This window comes from Artemia franciscana, chromosome 12 (genome assembly GCF_032884065.1).
Source record: "Artemia franciscana chromosome 12, ASM3288406v1, whole genome shotgun sequence".
In the NCBI taxonomy this organism is placed as follows: Eukaryota; Metazoa; Arthropoda; class Branchiopoda; order Anostraca; family Artemiidae; genus Artemia; species Artemia franciscana.
The window spans coordinates 20,926,850-20,941,513 of record NC_088874.1 but is presented as its reverse complement, the minus strand read 5'-3'; the positions used below and the strand labels follow the sequence as shown (position 1 = coordinate 20,941,513).

General features: G+C 36.0%; 1 protein-coding gene across 1 annotated transcript in view; it reads right to left on the bottom strand.

Annotated features, from left to right (window-relative positions):
* LOC136033826 (E3 ubiquitin-protein ligase MIB1-like) overlaps window positions 1-14,664 on the bottom strand; it is a gene marked incomplete in the record, with an annotated part of 265,548 nt that overhangs the window by 227,018 nt on the left and 23,866 nt on the right. The window contains 1 exon segment of the mRNA XM_065714758.1: window positions 3,338-3,479. Coding sequence (XP_065570830.1) covers window positions 3,338-3,479 — 142 coding nt within the window.

Here is a 14,664-nt window from a genome sequence, read left to right as displayed (position 1 = left end):
TTGCATATTAATTTTCTTTTTGGCTAAATGGCTTTCTCATAGTTTTAATCGGAAGATTTTGAGAAAAAAGGAGAGAGGGAGGAAGCCTAGCTGCCCTCTAATTTTTTGATTACTTAAAAAGGCAACTAGAACTTTTAATTGTTTTACGAACATTTTCATTAGTAAAAAATATACGTAATATATAGATTTACGAATTAACTTATGTAACGAGCTTCTATATTCATATATTTTTATTACGTATATGAGGGAGTTCACCCCTCGTCGATACCTCGCTCTTTACACTAAAGCTTAAATTCTGTCCCAATTCCTTAAGAATGACCCTTGAATCACAAAGGCCGTAGAATAAATAGTTGAAATTACTAAAAATACTTTCGCGTAAAGAGCAAGGTATTACGAGGAGGTAAACCCCTCATATGCGCAATAATTTCTCCTCGTTTTAAGTTTTAATGCTGCTCCTCACTTTCAGTAGAAAAAAACTTCTCATATTTATTTTTTCCTTGTTTTTTTAAATAATGCAAAAAAATCCTGCGCCCCCTTCATTGAAAGTCTCTTCCCCAATGAGAAGTTTTTCCATGGAAAGATCCTCCCGCGTAACCTCCCCCCACCTCAACTCTCCCTCCCAAACCAAAAAAAAAACCTGAAAACGTCCGTACACTTCCCAGTAACCATTACTATATGTAAACACAGGTCAAAGTTTGTAACTTGCAACCCCTCCCAGGGAGACTGCGGGGTAGTAAGTCGTCCCCAAAGACATAGTTATTAGGTTTTTTGACTATGGTGAATAAAATGGCTATCTCAGAATTTTGATCCGGTGACTTTTGGGAAAAATGAGCGTGGGAGGGGGCCTAGGTGCCCTCCAATTTTTTTGGTCACTTAAAAAGGACACTAGAACTTTTAATTTCCGTTAGAATGAGCCCTCTCACGACATTCTAGGACGACTGGGTCGATACGATCACCCCTGGGGAAAAAAACAAATAAACACGCATCCGTGATTTGTCTTCTGGCAAAAAATGCGAAATTCTACATTTTTGTAGATAGGAGCTTGAAACTTCTACAATAAGGTTCTCTGATACGCTGAATCTGATGGTGTGATTTTCGTTAAGATTGTATGACTTTTAGGGGGTGTTTTCCCCTATTTTCTAAAATGAGGCAAATTTTCTCAGGCTCGTAACTTTTGATAGGTCAGACTAATCTTGATGAAAGTTATATATTTGAAATCAGCATTAAAATGCGATTTATTTATTTTTTTATGTAGCTATTGGTATCAAAATTTCATTTTTTAGAGTTTTGTTTACTATTGAGCCGGGTCGCTCCTTACTACAGTTCGTTACCACGAACTGTTTGATTCAACACTACTGTGCCAGTTCTCTGCCAGTGGCTAGCCTTTGTATTACATTTTTCTTGTTTGCTTATCTTTATTGAACACATCTAGCTCATATTCTAGTAGGTCTATGTTTAAGTTCAACACTACTGTGCCAGTGGCTAGCATTTGCATCACATTTTCTTGTTTGCTTATGTTTATTGAACACATCTAGCTCCTATTCAAGTACGTTTATGTTTAAGTTCAACACTACTGTGCTAGTTCTGTGCCAGTGGCTAGCCACTGTACCAATGAATAGGCTTTGTATTATATTTTTCTTGTTTGCTTATCTTTATTGAACACGTCTAGCTCATATTCTAGTACGTCTATGTTTATATTCCACACTACTGTGCCAGTTCTGTGCTAGTTCAAGTTCAATTTTTTAATATAATACGCATAACAAATAGCTAGTGGCTAGCCACTGTGCCAATGGCTGGCCTTTGTATTAAATTTTTCTTGTTTATCTTTACTGAACACATCTAGCACATATTCTAGTATATCTATGTTTATACTCAACACTATTGTGCCAGTTCTGTGCCAGTGGCTAGCCTTTGTATTAAATTTTTCTTGTTTGCTTATCTTTATTGAACACATCTAGCTCATATTCTAGTACGTCTAAGTTCAAGTTCAACATTACTGTGCCAGTTCTGAAATTGTGTTTCCAACAATAAAAAAAATTACTAAAAAATTGAAAAGCTCTCTTCGAATGGAACATTTGGACTCTAAGCAATTAATAGAGATCGTAGGCTTCGGCCTCAGATAAAAAGTAGGATAGAAAAAGACAGCAGAGAAGATGGCCGTGCAAAAACAGAAAAGTGACAGGAGCAGTGGGAAAAAGATAAACAAATACTAAAATATTAGAAGCAATAGAAGAAATCTAATTGTGTCAACACATTTTCTGAATTCGCCAAATTATTCCAAACTTATTTCTATTCTGGCTCTTGTTTCCTGCACTCCCTGAAAGAAGACAAACAACAAAAATACTCCCCCCCCCCCCAATAAGTATTAAGACCCTAAAATTATCTAATTCCCTAACCCTACGCCCTTCAATTTTATATTATAGCCAGCTGGAGAATGGTGAGAATCTTAGACATCGGGATTTTTTATTCCCCTAAAAATAAGGTCTAATACTCTATCCCTCACATATACAGACATAGTTCCTCCAACCGTAAACAATCCGGAGAAACATTTCCTCTGTTGGTTCTATTGATGCTCAGTCAGATAAGTGTGATAATATTTATCATATATCTAAGCAAACATTGGATTTATCCATGCTTTTGCATTTTACTAATATCGGTCATTTTTATTACCGGTAATTACTAATATCAGTAATTATCGGTTATTTTTAATGAAATTTTATATGAAGAAAGTACACAGTGTATGAAGAACTCTTAACACGTAATTATAATGTTTAATTAATTCCCTGAGAGTAGATGTTAATATCGCAATTCCCGATAAATACTAAGACCCTAGCATTTAACATGAGGGATCTTTAAAGTTCTTAAAATAAGGAGCAATTCCCCCTACGCCCTACATCATTAGTATTAACATTAACACTAAGGGGAACATTAAGTGGATGAACGTTTAACATGAAGTTTTTTTACGAATTCCCAAAAAAGAAGTGTTAATATCCCCCTTTCCCAATAAGTAATAACACCCAAGAGACAAGAGAAGGATGTCTTCCAAATTCCACAAAATAGCAATTAACATTCTTCCCCACCCCATAACTACTAAAATACCAGTGAAAAAACAGAAAAATTGAACACGAAAACCTTTAAAATGAAGATTTCTTGACATATTCCTAAAAATAAGTATTACACCATCACAATAAGCATTAAACCGATCTGTTTTTGTTAAACTCTGATAGTTTATTTTCATCAACGATTGCGCTATATCGTTTCTTGCGGCAAGATTCAATTTTTAGACTACAGTTGCTACCTTGAAAAAAGACAAACAACTAAAAATAATACGACATACCCCCATTATTCCCTTGTATGGACCCATCTCCTTGAAGCTTACTCACAGCAGATGGATTATAGGTCCAAGATGTACCACAAACTTCAACTTTCAGATCATTGTCATGGTATACCTGCTGAATACGACCAATTTTCCCAAGAGTCTACATAAAATAAAATGTCATATAGATAGATGGATGGATTTTATCTACAAAAAGCTAAAAGATGTAGCAAAGAAAAAAAAGAACAGACTCAAGAAATCAAGAATAGTGAATCATAGAAAACACCGTTGTATTTAAAGTATGAATAATTTTCTTGTAAGGTATCACATATGGAAAGAGATAAGCAAATTATAATCATTTTAGGAACTGGTCAACATGTCCAGACTGATAAACCAACAGAGGTGAAAAATAAATATACCCGAATTTCTTTCAGTTTATGTAGAAATACATCGTTGAAAACAAGCAATTTTACTACTAGTTATTATTTTCATGTATTATCAAATTTCTTTTTTTTTTCTATTTTTTAATACGAGTTATAAAATACAATTTTTTTAAAGGACTAGATACATTTTCTGGGGTATCTATTTATCTTTTTGAAGTGGCAAGATCTTACTAAAATCCTTAGAAAACTGATAAATTAGCTTTCAAATGAATTTAAGGGTGCTACACAAGGAAAAGCTTTCTTTAAAATGTCTTCCAACAAAACGATCAACTGCCAAAGAAAACTTCTTAATAAGCTTTTCAAAAGTTTTTCTATTGGAGATATCAACTTGAATACGGTTTTAACGGCTTTCTCACACCACCTCAACTCTGGTAGAGATATAGAGACCCATGAGATGAGCGGGAGGGAGGGTGATGGGAAAAACTTGTCATTGAATATATTTATCCTAAGAGATGGGTGTTTTTTCCCCTCAGACCTTTATTAGTATTCTTTTTTTTATCTTAAGGTAAAATAAACAAAACTCTGTTTTTAACATACATCACTTTAAGTAAAGCAAAAATGACACTTTTTATAATATCAAGATAAAATAAAAAGCAATCTTCAAAACATCAGTGGCTTTCAGCAAAGCATAAATAACACTCTAGCCTTTAAGGGATTCTTAAGTCGGCGGCAGTCCAAACTTCATTTTAGGGTGATTTCAGTTCGTTTTCAGTTTGACTTTATTATTTGTCCGATTCGCTGCTCATATAAGATTTCAATTATTTATTCACGGCATTAGTTGAGTTATTTTCAAGAATACGTTTTTTTATTTAATTTCTGTAGATTTTTCATTCGACATGATATAGATTGTGTTATATATGTAGAAAAGTTTGCAACAACTAGTTTTTTGAGGGTTTTTGGTTTAGTTAGTTTTTGCGTAAGCATTCTGTAAGATAGCCTGTCATGAAATATGTACTTTAAATTTTTCAAAAATATCCGTAAATAAATAAGTATTTATAAATTTATAATAAACAAGTTTATAAAATTAAAAATATCGAAACAGAAAACAAATAGTTGGACAGGAAATAGCACCACATTTTGAGGTGTCTGTGTCGAATTTCCATGGACTCAAGATCTATTGGACTACGGACATCGAAACTATTTTGATGAACTGGTTCAATATTGGGATGATTACAAAGAGTAGATCCAGCGTTCTACTACGGACAAATTACCTACCGCTTTGATTCTTATTTGAGTTAATGCCCAAAAACAAAGGACCGTTATTACACTTAGTCGTCAACAAAGGGACGTCATCTTAATGACAGGTCTTAACACAATTCTTGTTTTTTTTTATACTATAGGCCGTGGTTAGTCCATTACTAGGTTGCAGCAGCCACTGCAGCCATGAATTAAACTACTAGGCATGGAGTTCGAACTGACTAGGCATGAGGTACCTTCCAAAAGGTATGATCAAACTATTAAGGTTGGTTCGGGTCTGAAAAGGCCAGAATTGCTTCAACAACATTACCAAATAAGCGTCTTTAACTAACTGTTCTTTTGATAACTGTGTAATATTACGCTAAAATCTTTTGGAAATATCCCCTCAAGGAAAGAGAAAACAGACCAAGAGCCCTTTACAGTGGCTAAGAAATTAGGTGTAGACCCAACTACCGTATTTTACAACAATATTCTAGAAGAAGTGAAATCTGTGGATGAGATTTCCATTTATGAATAGTTGCAGAATTTACACTGATTACTGTATCTATCCTGAATGTTGCATTCATAGATACAAATATTTACATGATAGCTTGCGGGGTTAAGACGGTTTGCAAACAGGTAATATTAGATATTGTTTCTATAAAAGTAGACCACTCAAAGTCGCTACATACTATAATACAAGTTAGTTAGAACACGCATAAAAACATCTTGACCATTCTTTCCTTACATTCATGTCCAGTTTTTTTTATGAGATTATTATCATTTAGCTCTGCAGATCTTAGCGTCCTGGCTAAGTGGTTGGCGTGGTGGTGTGAGAATCCTCTGTCCCTGGGGGCACGAGTTCAATCCCAGTTGTGACCAGTTATTTGGTTTGAGACGGGGGTCAGTGGAGTGACTCTGTAAGCTCAGCCAGAGTCGACCTGGCTCTAAATGGGTACTGGAGAAATCTGGGGATGGTAAGCAAGAAGGGCGTGTGAAAGCACAGGATAGTTGGCCCCCGGCCCCCCATTGCACTTCTTGGCTGAAGGTCCATGAAACGGAGATGAGCAGCCGGTTTAGACCTTAAGGGTTTAGTACCGTCTTACTTACTACTACTACTACTACTCGCTCTGCAAAGGGCCTCTAGCAAACTACCCCTTTTGATTAGTTTCTTATATTACATAGAATGTACTTGTAATCATTCAAGGTATCCAGGCCATTAAACCATTAAACAGCTCCACGAAAATCACGCATTCTATCCGTCAAGGTCTTAATCTGTTGAGGGAGCTATTCTTTGGTCTGGTCCTTCTTTTTTTTCTATGTCACTGATTTCAATTCGTTGCAAGATGTAAGTGGTAAGAACCAAACCTCTGTTGTTTCTAATGAAAATTTGGACTTCCGGACCCTTGTCCTTGAACCAAATTCAAAAATGTGAGCTGGAGGGTAGTTTTGTGCTCTAGGTTAAGGTACGCTATTTGAGGTTTGTCCGCCGAACTATCAATTCTCCTGGCCCTATTTCTGATTTCCAGTGGAAAGATTAAATCAAGCGCGCAAGCTCTAGTTTGAAATTGTAGCTGGACTAAAATATAACTGTTCAAGAATTTGTGACAGTTTTCAGGCCCCATTGCCACAACATATTGCCACAATAAAATGAAAGCTTTTGAGACACCATTTTTTCCCGTGTCCGACATTGCAGCCATTTCCTGCTACTGGCCAATTATGTTCATGTTGGTGGTTGAGTTATCAATGTTCCATTTTCTAAGTTCGGGACCGAAGCAGAGGAATGGTATTGCTTGTGCCTTCTAACTTCTCTCATTGTTCTCTCATTGTCACGAAAATACAGCTTACCCTTTGCTCCATTTCTAGAACTCGATTTTGAAAGTTTTGCCTATGGCAAGAAAAAGAGAGCTCTTGAAGCAAGACTGTTTTTATTTAAGGCTGATGAATAATCCTCAATGAGCTAATTAACGTAGAAGACATCGTTTTTCTTTCTGTACATAAATTCATCCATGAGCTACGCCCTTTTGAAAATTTTGAGGGGTTGACAACATCATTGTTGAGGTGCATATAAAAAAAATGGATAACGACTCCATGATAAAGACCTGATTCTATGCAAAAACAAGCCGAATAAAAATTCTGCAAAAAACTGGCATAATTTCAAATAATTTAGTATGTCTTCACTTTGTGTAAAAACGAGGCAAGTTTTATTTGCAATACTACTCCTTTGCCAGATTTTTTTTTTTTTTTTTTTTGGAAAAAGGAAAGCCTATGACAATGTCTATAGAACAAAAGCAATCCGCTTAGTCAACTTATCAATTACCAAAGATCAATTGCTCATCTTCATTAATTGTAATCGAAGCAACTTGTCTGTATATACATTCGTTTTTTAGTTTTGTTTTTCTCCTTTATTTTTTTCCTTTTTTTTTTTCTTTTTTAGTTTATTTAGATTTTTAGATTTTTTAGTTTTTTTATTAGTTTTTAGTTTTTTTTTCTTTTTAGTTTTTTTGTAGTTTTTACCTTCTTTTTAGTTTTGTTAGTTTTTTTTTTTACTTATGTCCTGGTCGTCATTTATACTCCCTGTGTCCCGGTGCTTTGTTGATTGCTAATCGAACATTCCTTTTGTCCTGGTCGCTTTCTCTTTGAGTGTCGTCATTTATTTTTTTCTTTTTTAGTTCTTTTAGTTTTTACCTTTTTTAGTTTTTTTTAGTTTTTTAGATGAAAATTTTTTTTAGTTTTTTCCTTTTTTTCTTTTTAGTTTTTTATTGGTTTTTACCTTTATTTTAGCTTATTTTTCAGTTTTTTCCTTTTTTTATTTTTTTTTTATTTTTTATTTTTTTTAGTTTTTTACCTTTTTTTAGTTTTTTTAGTTTTTTTTAGTTTTTTAGCTTTTTTACTTTTTTTATTAGTTTTTAGTTTTTTTGTAGTTTTTGCCTTTTTTTAGTTTTTTTCAGGTTTTTTTTTAGTTTTTTATTGGTTTTTACCTTTATTTTAGCTTATTTTTCAGTTTTTTCCTTTTTTTTAGTTTTTTTTAGTTTTTAGTTTTTTTAGTTTTTTACCTTTTTTTAGTTTTTTTAGTTTTTTTAGTTTTTTAGCTTTTTTATTTTTTTTATTAGTTTTTAGTTTTTTTTGTAGTTTTTGCCTTTTTTAGTTTTTTTAGTTTTTTAGCTTTTTTATTAGTTTTTAGTTTTTTTTGTAGTTTTTGCCTTTTTTTAGTTTTTTTAGTTTTTTAGCTTTTTTATTTTTTTTATTAGTTTTTAGTTTTTTTTGTAGTTTTGCCTTTTTTTAGTTTTTTCAGTTTTGACGTCACCTGATCCAGTTTTTTCAGGTGACGTCACCTGATCCACGATCCACAGATCCACAGACAACTTATTTTTATATATATCTATCTATATATATAAAAATAAGTTGTCTGTGTGTGGATCTGTGGATGGATCAGGTGACGTCATGTTTCGGCTGACGTCATGAAATTAGTTGCCATCATTTTTGCTTTGAAGGTGACGTCATTCAAGTTATATAAGACATATGTTCGCCGTCATGTTTCGGCTGACGTCATGAAATTAGTTGCCATCATTTTTGCTTTGAAGGCGTGACGTCATTCAAGTTATATAAGACGTATGTTCGCGTAGAATTCTATTAATGCTTAAGTTTATAATGACTGATGAAGATGCTCAAAGAGTCTATGCCAAAAAACTTGCTGCTGATAGAGAAAGTCAGAAAAGAAAGCGTGCCGAGGAACTACCAGAGCAACGCGAAAGCAGACTTGCTGCTAAAAGAGAAAGTGAAAAAAGAAGGCGTGCCGAGGAACTACTAGAGCAACGCAGAAGCAGACTTGCTGCTAAAAGAGAAAGTGAAAAAAGAAGGCGTGCCGAGGAATCAAAAGACCAGCAGGGAAACAGGCTTGAGGCTGATAGAGAAAGAAAGAACAGAAAGCATGCCGAGGAACTACCAGAGCAACGCAGAAGCAGACTTGCTGCTAAAAGAGAAAGTGAAAAAAGAAGGCGTGCCGAGGAACTACTAGAGCAACGCAGAAGCAGCCTTGCTGCTAAAAGAGAAAGTGAAAAAAGAAGGCGTGCCGAGGAATCAAAAGACCAGCAGGGAAACAGGCTTGCTGCTGATAGAGAAAGTAAGAAAAGAAAGCGTGCCGAGGAATCAGAGCAATCTGAAAGTTATCGCCTGGCATTCAGGTACAACCCAGTCGATGATTATAGCTTGAGTAGATGTGTTCAAATCGGGACAATGTCTAAAATTTGTCCCTATTGCAAGGCCTTGAAATTCAATGGTGAAACAATGGGAATGTGTTGCGCCTCAGGAAAAGTTAAACTTCCTCTATTGGCTGCACCACCAGAGCCATTGAAGACTTTCCTTACTGGAACTACGTCAGAATCTAAGCGTTTTTTGTCAAAAATCAGACAATACAACTCATGTTTCCAAATGACGTCGTTTGGAGCCCAAATCGAAAATCCAGATCAATTTATGTCTACTTTCAAAGTAAAAGGGCAAATTTATCATAAAGCAGGGTCCCTTCTACCATTCTCAGGCGAGAATCATAAATTTTTACAATTGTACTTCATCAGTAATAGAAATTCTGAATTGAATGCACGTTGCGAAATTTCTCCCAACGTTGAAAGGACAATCGTTTCCCAATTGCAACATCTTTTCCACGAAAATAATAAGTTAGTGCGTCTGTTCAAAACAGCCATCGATTTGATGCCTACTGATACTCATAAAATTGTTATTTCCGCTGACAAAACGCCTCCTGGCCAACATGTGCGTAGATACAATGCTCCGACTATCGACGAAGTGGCAATCGTTATGGTCGGTGATCAGTTTTTACCTCGAGATATTATTCTACATAAGCGAAACGCTCAGTTGTTAAGAATTGCTGAAACTCATCGATGCTACGATGCCCTACAATATCCTATCATTTTTTGGGATGGAGCCGACGGCTATCACTTTAATATTAAATTGATGAATCCAGCCACTAACAAAGAAATGAATAAGAAATGCAGTGCAATGCATTATTATTCCTATAGACTAATGATTCGGCAGGATGAAGAAAATTATATTTTAAAATGCCGTGAATTGTTTCACCAATTTATGGTTGATATGTATGCTAAAATTGAATCAGAACGTTTGCTATATATCCGCCTGAATCAGACCAAGCTCCGCTCTGAACAATACATTCATTTGCGAGATGCAGTTATAAATGACGGTAATACCACAAACGTTGGAAGATTAACAATTTTACCTTCGTCATATGTTGGCAGTCCCCGTCATATGCATGAATATGCTCAAGATGCTATTGCGTATGTTCGTCTCTATGGTCGTCCAGATTTATTTATTACATTTACATGTAATCAATCTTGGGACGAGATACTGGAGCTTTTACTTCAAGGACAATCGGCGGTTCATAGGCATGACATTACGGCACGTGTCTTCCGGCAAAAGTTGAAATCACTGATAAACTACCTTGTAAAACATGAAGTGTTTGGGTCAGTGCGATGCTGGATGTACTCAGTGGAATGGCAAAAACGAGGTTTGCCACACGCACATATACTAATCTGGCTACATAAAAAAATTACTTCAAACGAAATTGATGATGTGATTTCCGCTGAAATACCTGATAAAAATGTCGATAAGGGGTTACATGATATTATTGTAAAAAATATGATACATGGACCTTGCGGTGCACTGAACGAAAATTCACCATGCATGGCCAAAGGAAGGTGCACAAAGCAATATCCTCGACTTTTAGTACCCAAAACAATTACTGGCAATGATGGTTACCCACAATATAGAAGAAGATCTACTGAAGATGGCGGTAAAACAGCAATAATAAAGAAGCGTAACGGTACCACCATCGAAGTAGATAACCAGTGGGTTGTTCCATATTCCCCTTTATTATCAAAAACATTTAATGCACACATAAACGTTGAATACTGTAACTCCGTAAAGGCAATCAAATACATATGTAAATACGTCAACAAAGGCAGTGACATGGCAGTTTTTGGCTTGCAGTCCGAAATCAAAGATTTCGATGAAATCGTAGAATATCAGGCTGGAAGATACATAAGCAGTAATGAAGCTGTTTGGCGAATTCTTTCATTTCCGATACATGAACGTAGTCCAGCTGTTGTTCACTTAGCGGTACATTTACAGAATGGTCAACGTGTTTATTTCACGGAAACCAACGTGCAACAAAGAGTCCTGAATCCACCGGATACAACATTAACAGCTTTTTTTTCGCTTTGCAAAAATGATTCTTTTGCGAAAAAACTGCTGTATACTGAAGTGCCTTCGTATTACACGTGGAATACTAAAAATAAAGTATTTGAACGTCGAAAACAGGGTAAGTCAGTCGACGGCCAACCTACCATCTTCAAAAATACCACGATAGGAAGACTCTACACCGTTCACCCCAATCAACATGAATGCTTCTTTCTACGCCTGCTTTTGGTGAATGTACCCGGTCCGACATCCTTTGAGTATTTGAGGACTGTAAATGGTACTATACATGACACTTACCGTAGTGCATGCCAAGCTCTGAATTTATTGGAGAATGACCAACACTGGGATAACTGCATCAATGACGCGTGCGAAACGTCAACCCCAAGTCAAATTCGTGCATTGTTTGGCATCATTTTAACAACTTGCTCTCCATCAGCTCCTACAGATTTATGGGAAAAATATAAGTCAAAAATGTCCGAAGATATACTTCCTCGAAAACAGTTAGAGACGTCAGACATGACTTTTGATTTTACACCAGAAATTTATAACTACACTTTAGTTGTTATAGAAGATTTTTGCATAAGTATGGCAAACAAACCTCTTCAGGGTTTGGGAATGCCTTCACCTAACCGTATCGCTGCTGTTTCGACATGTGTAGAATTGGATCGTGAACAAAGTTATAGTACGAGTGATCTATTGTCGTATGTACAAAATAACATTTCCAAGTTAACGTCGGAACAAAAAGACATTTATGATACGATAATGCATTGTGTCGATAACAACGTTGGAGAAATTTTCTTTTTGGATGCGCCAGGAGGTACTGGTAAAACGTTTGTGATAAAACTGATTCTGGCATCAATTCGATCTAAAAATGATATAGCGTTGGCAATTGCGTCGTCCGGAATAGCCGCAACATTGCTGCCTGGTGGAAGAACTGCTCATTCCGCTTTGAAATTGCCTCTGAACTTGCATTCTACAGAAACTCCCACGTGCAATATTTCCAAATCATCTGGGATGGGTAAAGTATTGCAGCAATGCAAACTTATTATTTGGGATGAGTGCACAATGGCACACAAAAAATCGCTCGAGGCTCTGGATCAATGCTTGAAAGATTTGCGAGGGAAGTCGAAACCCTTTGGCAGCACCTTAATATTGCTTGCGGGAGATTTCAGGCAAACATTACCTATAATACCTAGATCAACTCCTGCAGACGAAATGAATGCTTGCCTGAAAAATTCTAATTTATGGGCACACGTAAAAACATTAAAATTAACTACAAATATGCGTGTCCGATTGCAAAACGATGACTCTGGTCAAACATTTTCAGATCAATTGCTGGCAATGGGAAACGGAAAGCTCCCAGTAGACTCAATTTCAGGACGTATACAACTACCTGCTGATTTCTGTAATTTAGTGACGTCCAAAAATGAATTGATTGAAAAAGTATTTCCGAATATTCTAAAAAATTATAAAAATAATAAATGGCTAAGTGAAAGAGCGATTCTCGCACCCAAAAATATAGACGTCCACGAAATCAACAATATTGTTTTGACCAAGATTCAAGACCAGGCAGTCCTTTACAAGTCAGTCGACACAGTTTTGGAACCAAATGAAGCGGTTAATTATCCATCTGAATTTTTAAATTCCATAGATCTTTCAGGGTTTCCACCACACGTGCTACAACTAAAAATAGGCGTACCAATAATATTGTTACGTAACATAAACCCACCAAAGCTTTGCAATGGCACTCGACTTGCCGTAAAAAAAACAATGGAAAACCTAATAGAGGCCACAATCCTGACAGGGCCTTTTGAGGGTGAGGCTGTTCTTATTCCTCGCATTCCCATGATTCCAACAGATCTGCCTTTTCAATTTAAAAGATTGCAATTCCCAATTCGATTAGCATTTGCAATCACCATTAACAAAGCTCAAGGTCAATCATTAGAAAAATGTGGTATTGATCTTAATACTGATTGTTTTTCCCATGGACAATTGTACGTTGCATGTTCGAGGGTCGGTAAACCTGACAATCTATTTATATGCAGCGAGAATTGGACAGCGAAGAATGTTGTATATTCGCAAGTTTTACGCAGTTAATTTGTATTTCGGAACCAAATGAAGCGGTTAATTATCCATCTGAATTTTTAAATTCCATAGATCCTTCAGGGTGTCCACCACACCTGCTACAACTAAAAATAGGCGTACCAATAATACTTTTAAGAAATATCAACCCACCAAAGCTTTGCAATGGCACGCGACTTGCCGTAAAAAAAAACAATGGAAAACCTAATAGATGCCACAATCTTGACAGGGCCTTATGAGGGTGAGGCTGTTCTTATTCCTCGCATTCCCATGATTCCAACGGATCTGCTTTTTCAATTTAAAAGATTGCAATTCCCAATTCGATTAGCATTTGCAACCACCATCAACAAAGCTCAAGGGCAATCACTAGAAAAATGCGGTATAGATCTTAATACAGATTGCTTTACCAATGTACAATTGTATGTTGCATCTTTGAGGGTCGGTAAACCTGACAATCTATTTATACGCACAGACAATGGGACAGCGAAGACTGTTGTATATTCACAAGTTTTACGTAGTTAATTTGTATTGTATCTATCTATCTATCTATCTATATAAAAACGAGTTGTGTGTATGCATGTTTGTTTGTTTGTAAAAAGAGCGTTTGCATATGACGTCATTATTAGTACATACGGCTTTGTATATGGACAGACAATGGGAAAGCCAAGAATGTTGTATATTCGCAATTTTTACGTAGTTTGAAACACATATATAAATCTATCTATATTCACAGGTGGGACACAGGGACACAACTACAATGGCGCGTAACTAATATGGCGCGTAACTAATATGGCGCGTAACGACTTACGCGCGCGGGGGGGCTTGGGGGGGCGCGAAGCGCCCCCACCAACTAGGTGTTGGGGTGGCGCGAAGCGCCACCCCAACACCTAGTAGATATATATAACTTGTCTTTTAAACGCAGACAATTTGAACATTTCCTTGATGTCATGACGTCCAAATGGACCTTAAACTAGAAGTAATGCCTTTGTATAATTAGGGTTTTTATTACCGGACATTTAAATCTTGCCTCAGCTTGTCTTTTGTCATTACGAAAGACACATCACCGAACCTTTTGTTTCTTTTAATTGTTCAGGTGGTGGGACAAGAACTTCTTCTTTAGCCTCGGCTTGTATTTTGTCATTATGAAAGAAACTGCTGAATATTTTCAAAGGTATGGTAGGTATTGATGACCTTATCCATGTCAAAATCCAAAACCCAGACATCATAGCTATCATTTTGAATTTGTTTGGTACGTTTTATCTCGGCTTGTCTTTCGTCATTATGAAATTTATATGGCATGCATGTCTTCTAACACTGTGTCTTTGCTCTTCATTTTCATTTTTAACTTGCCCACATGCTCGGTGTCGCATGAATTCTAACCGCGTGTATCTTTGCTCTTCATTTTCATTTTTGACACGC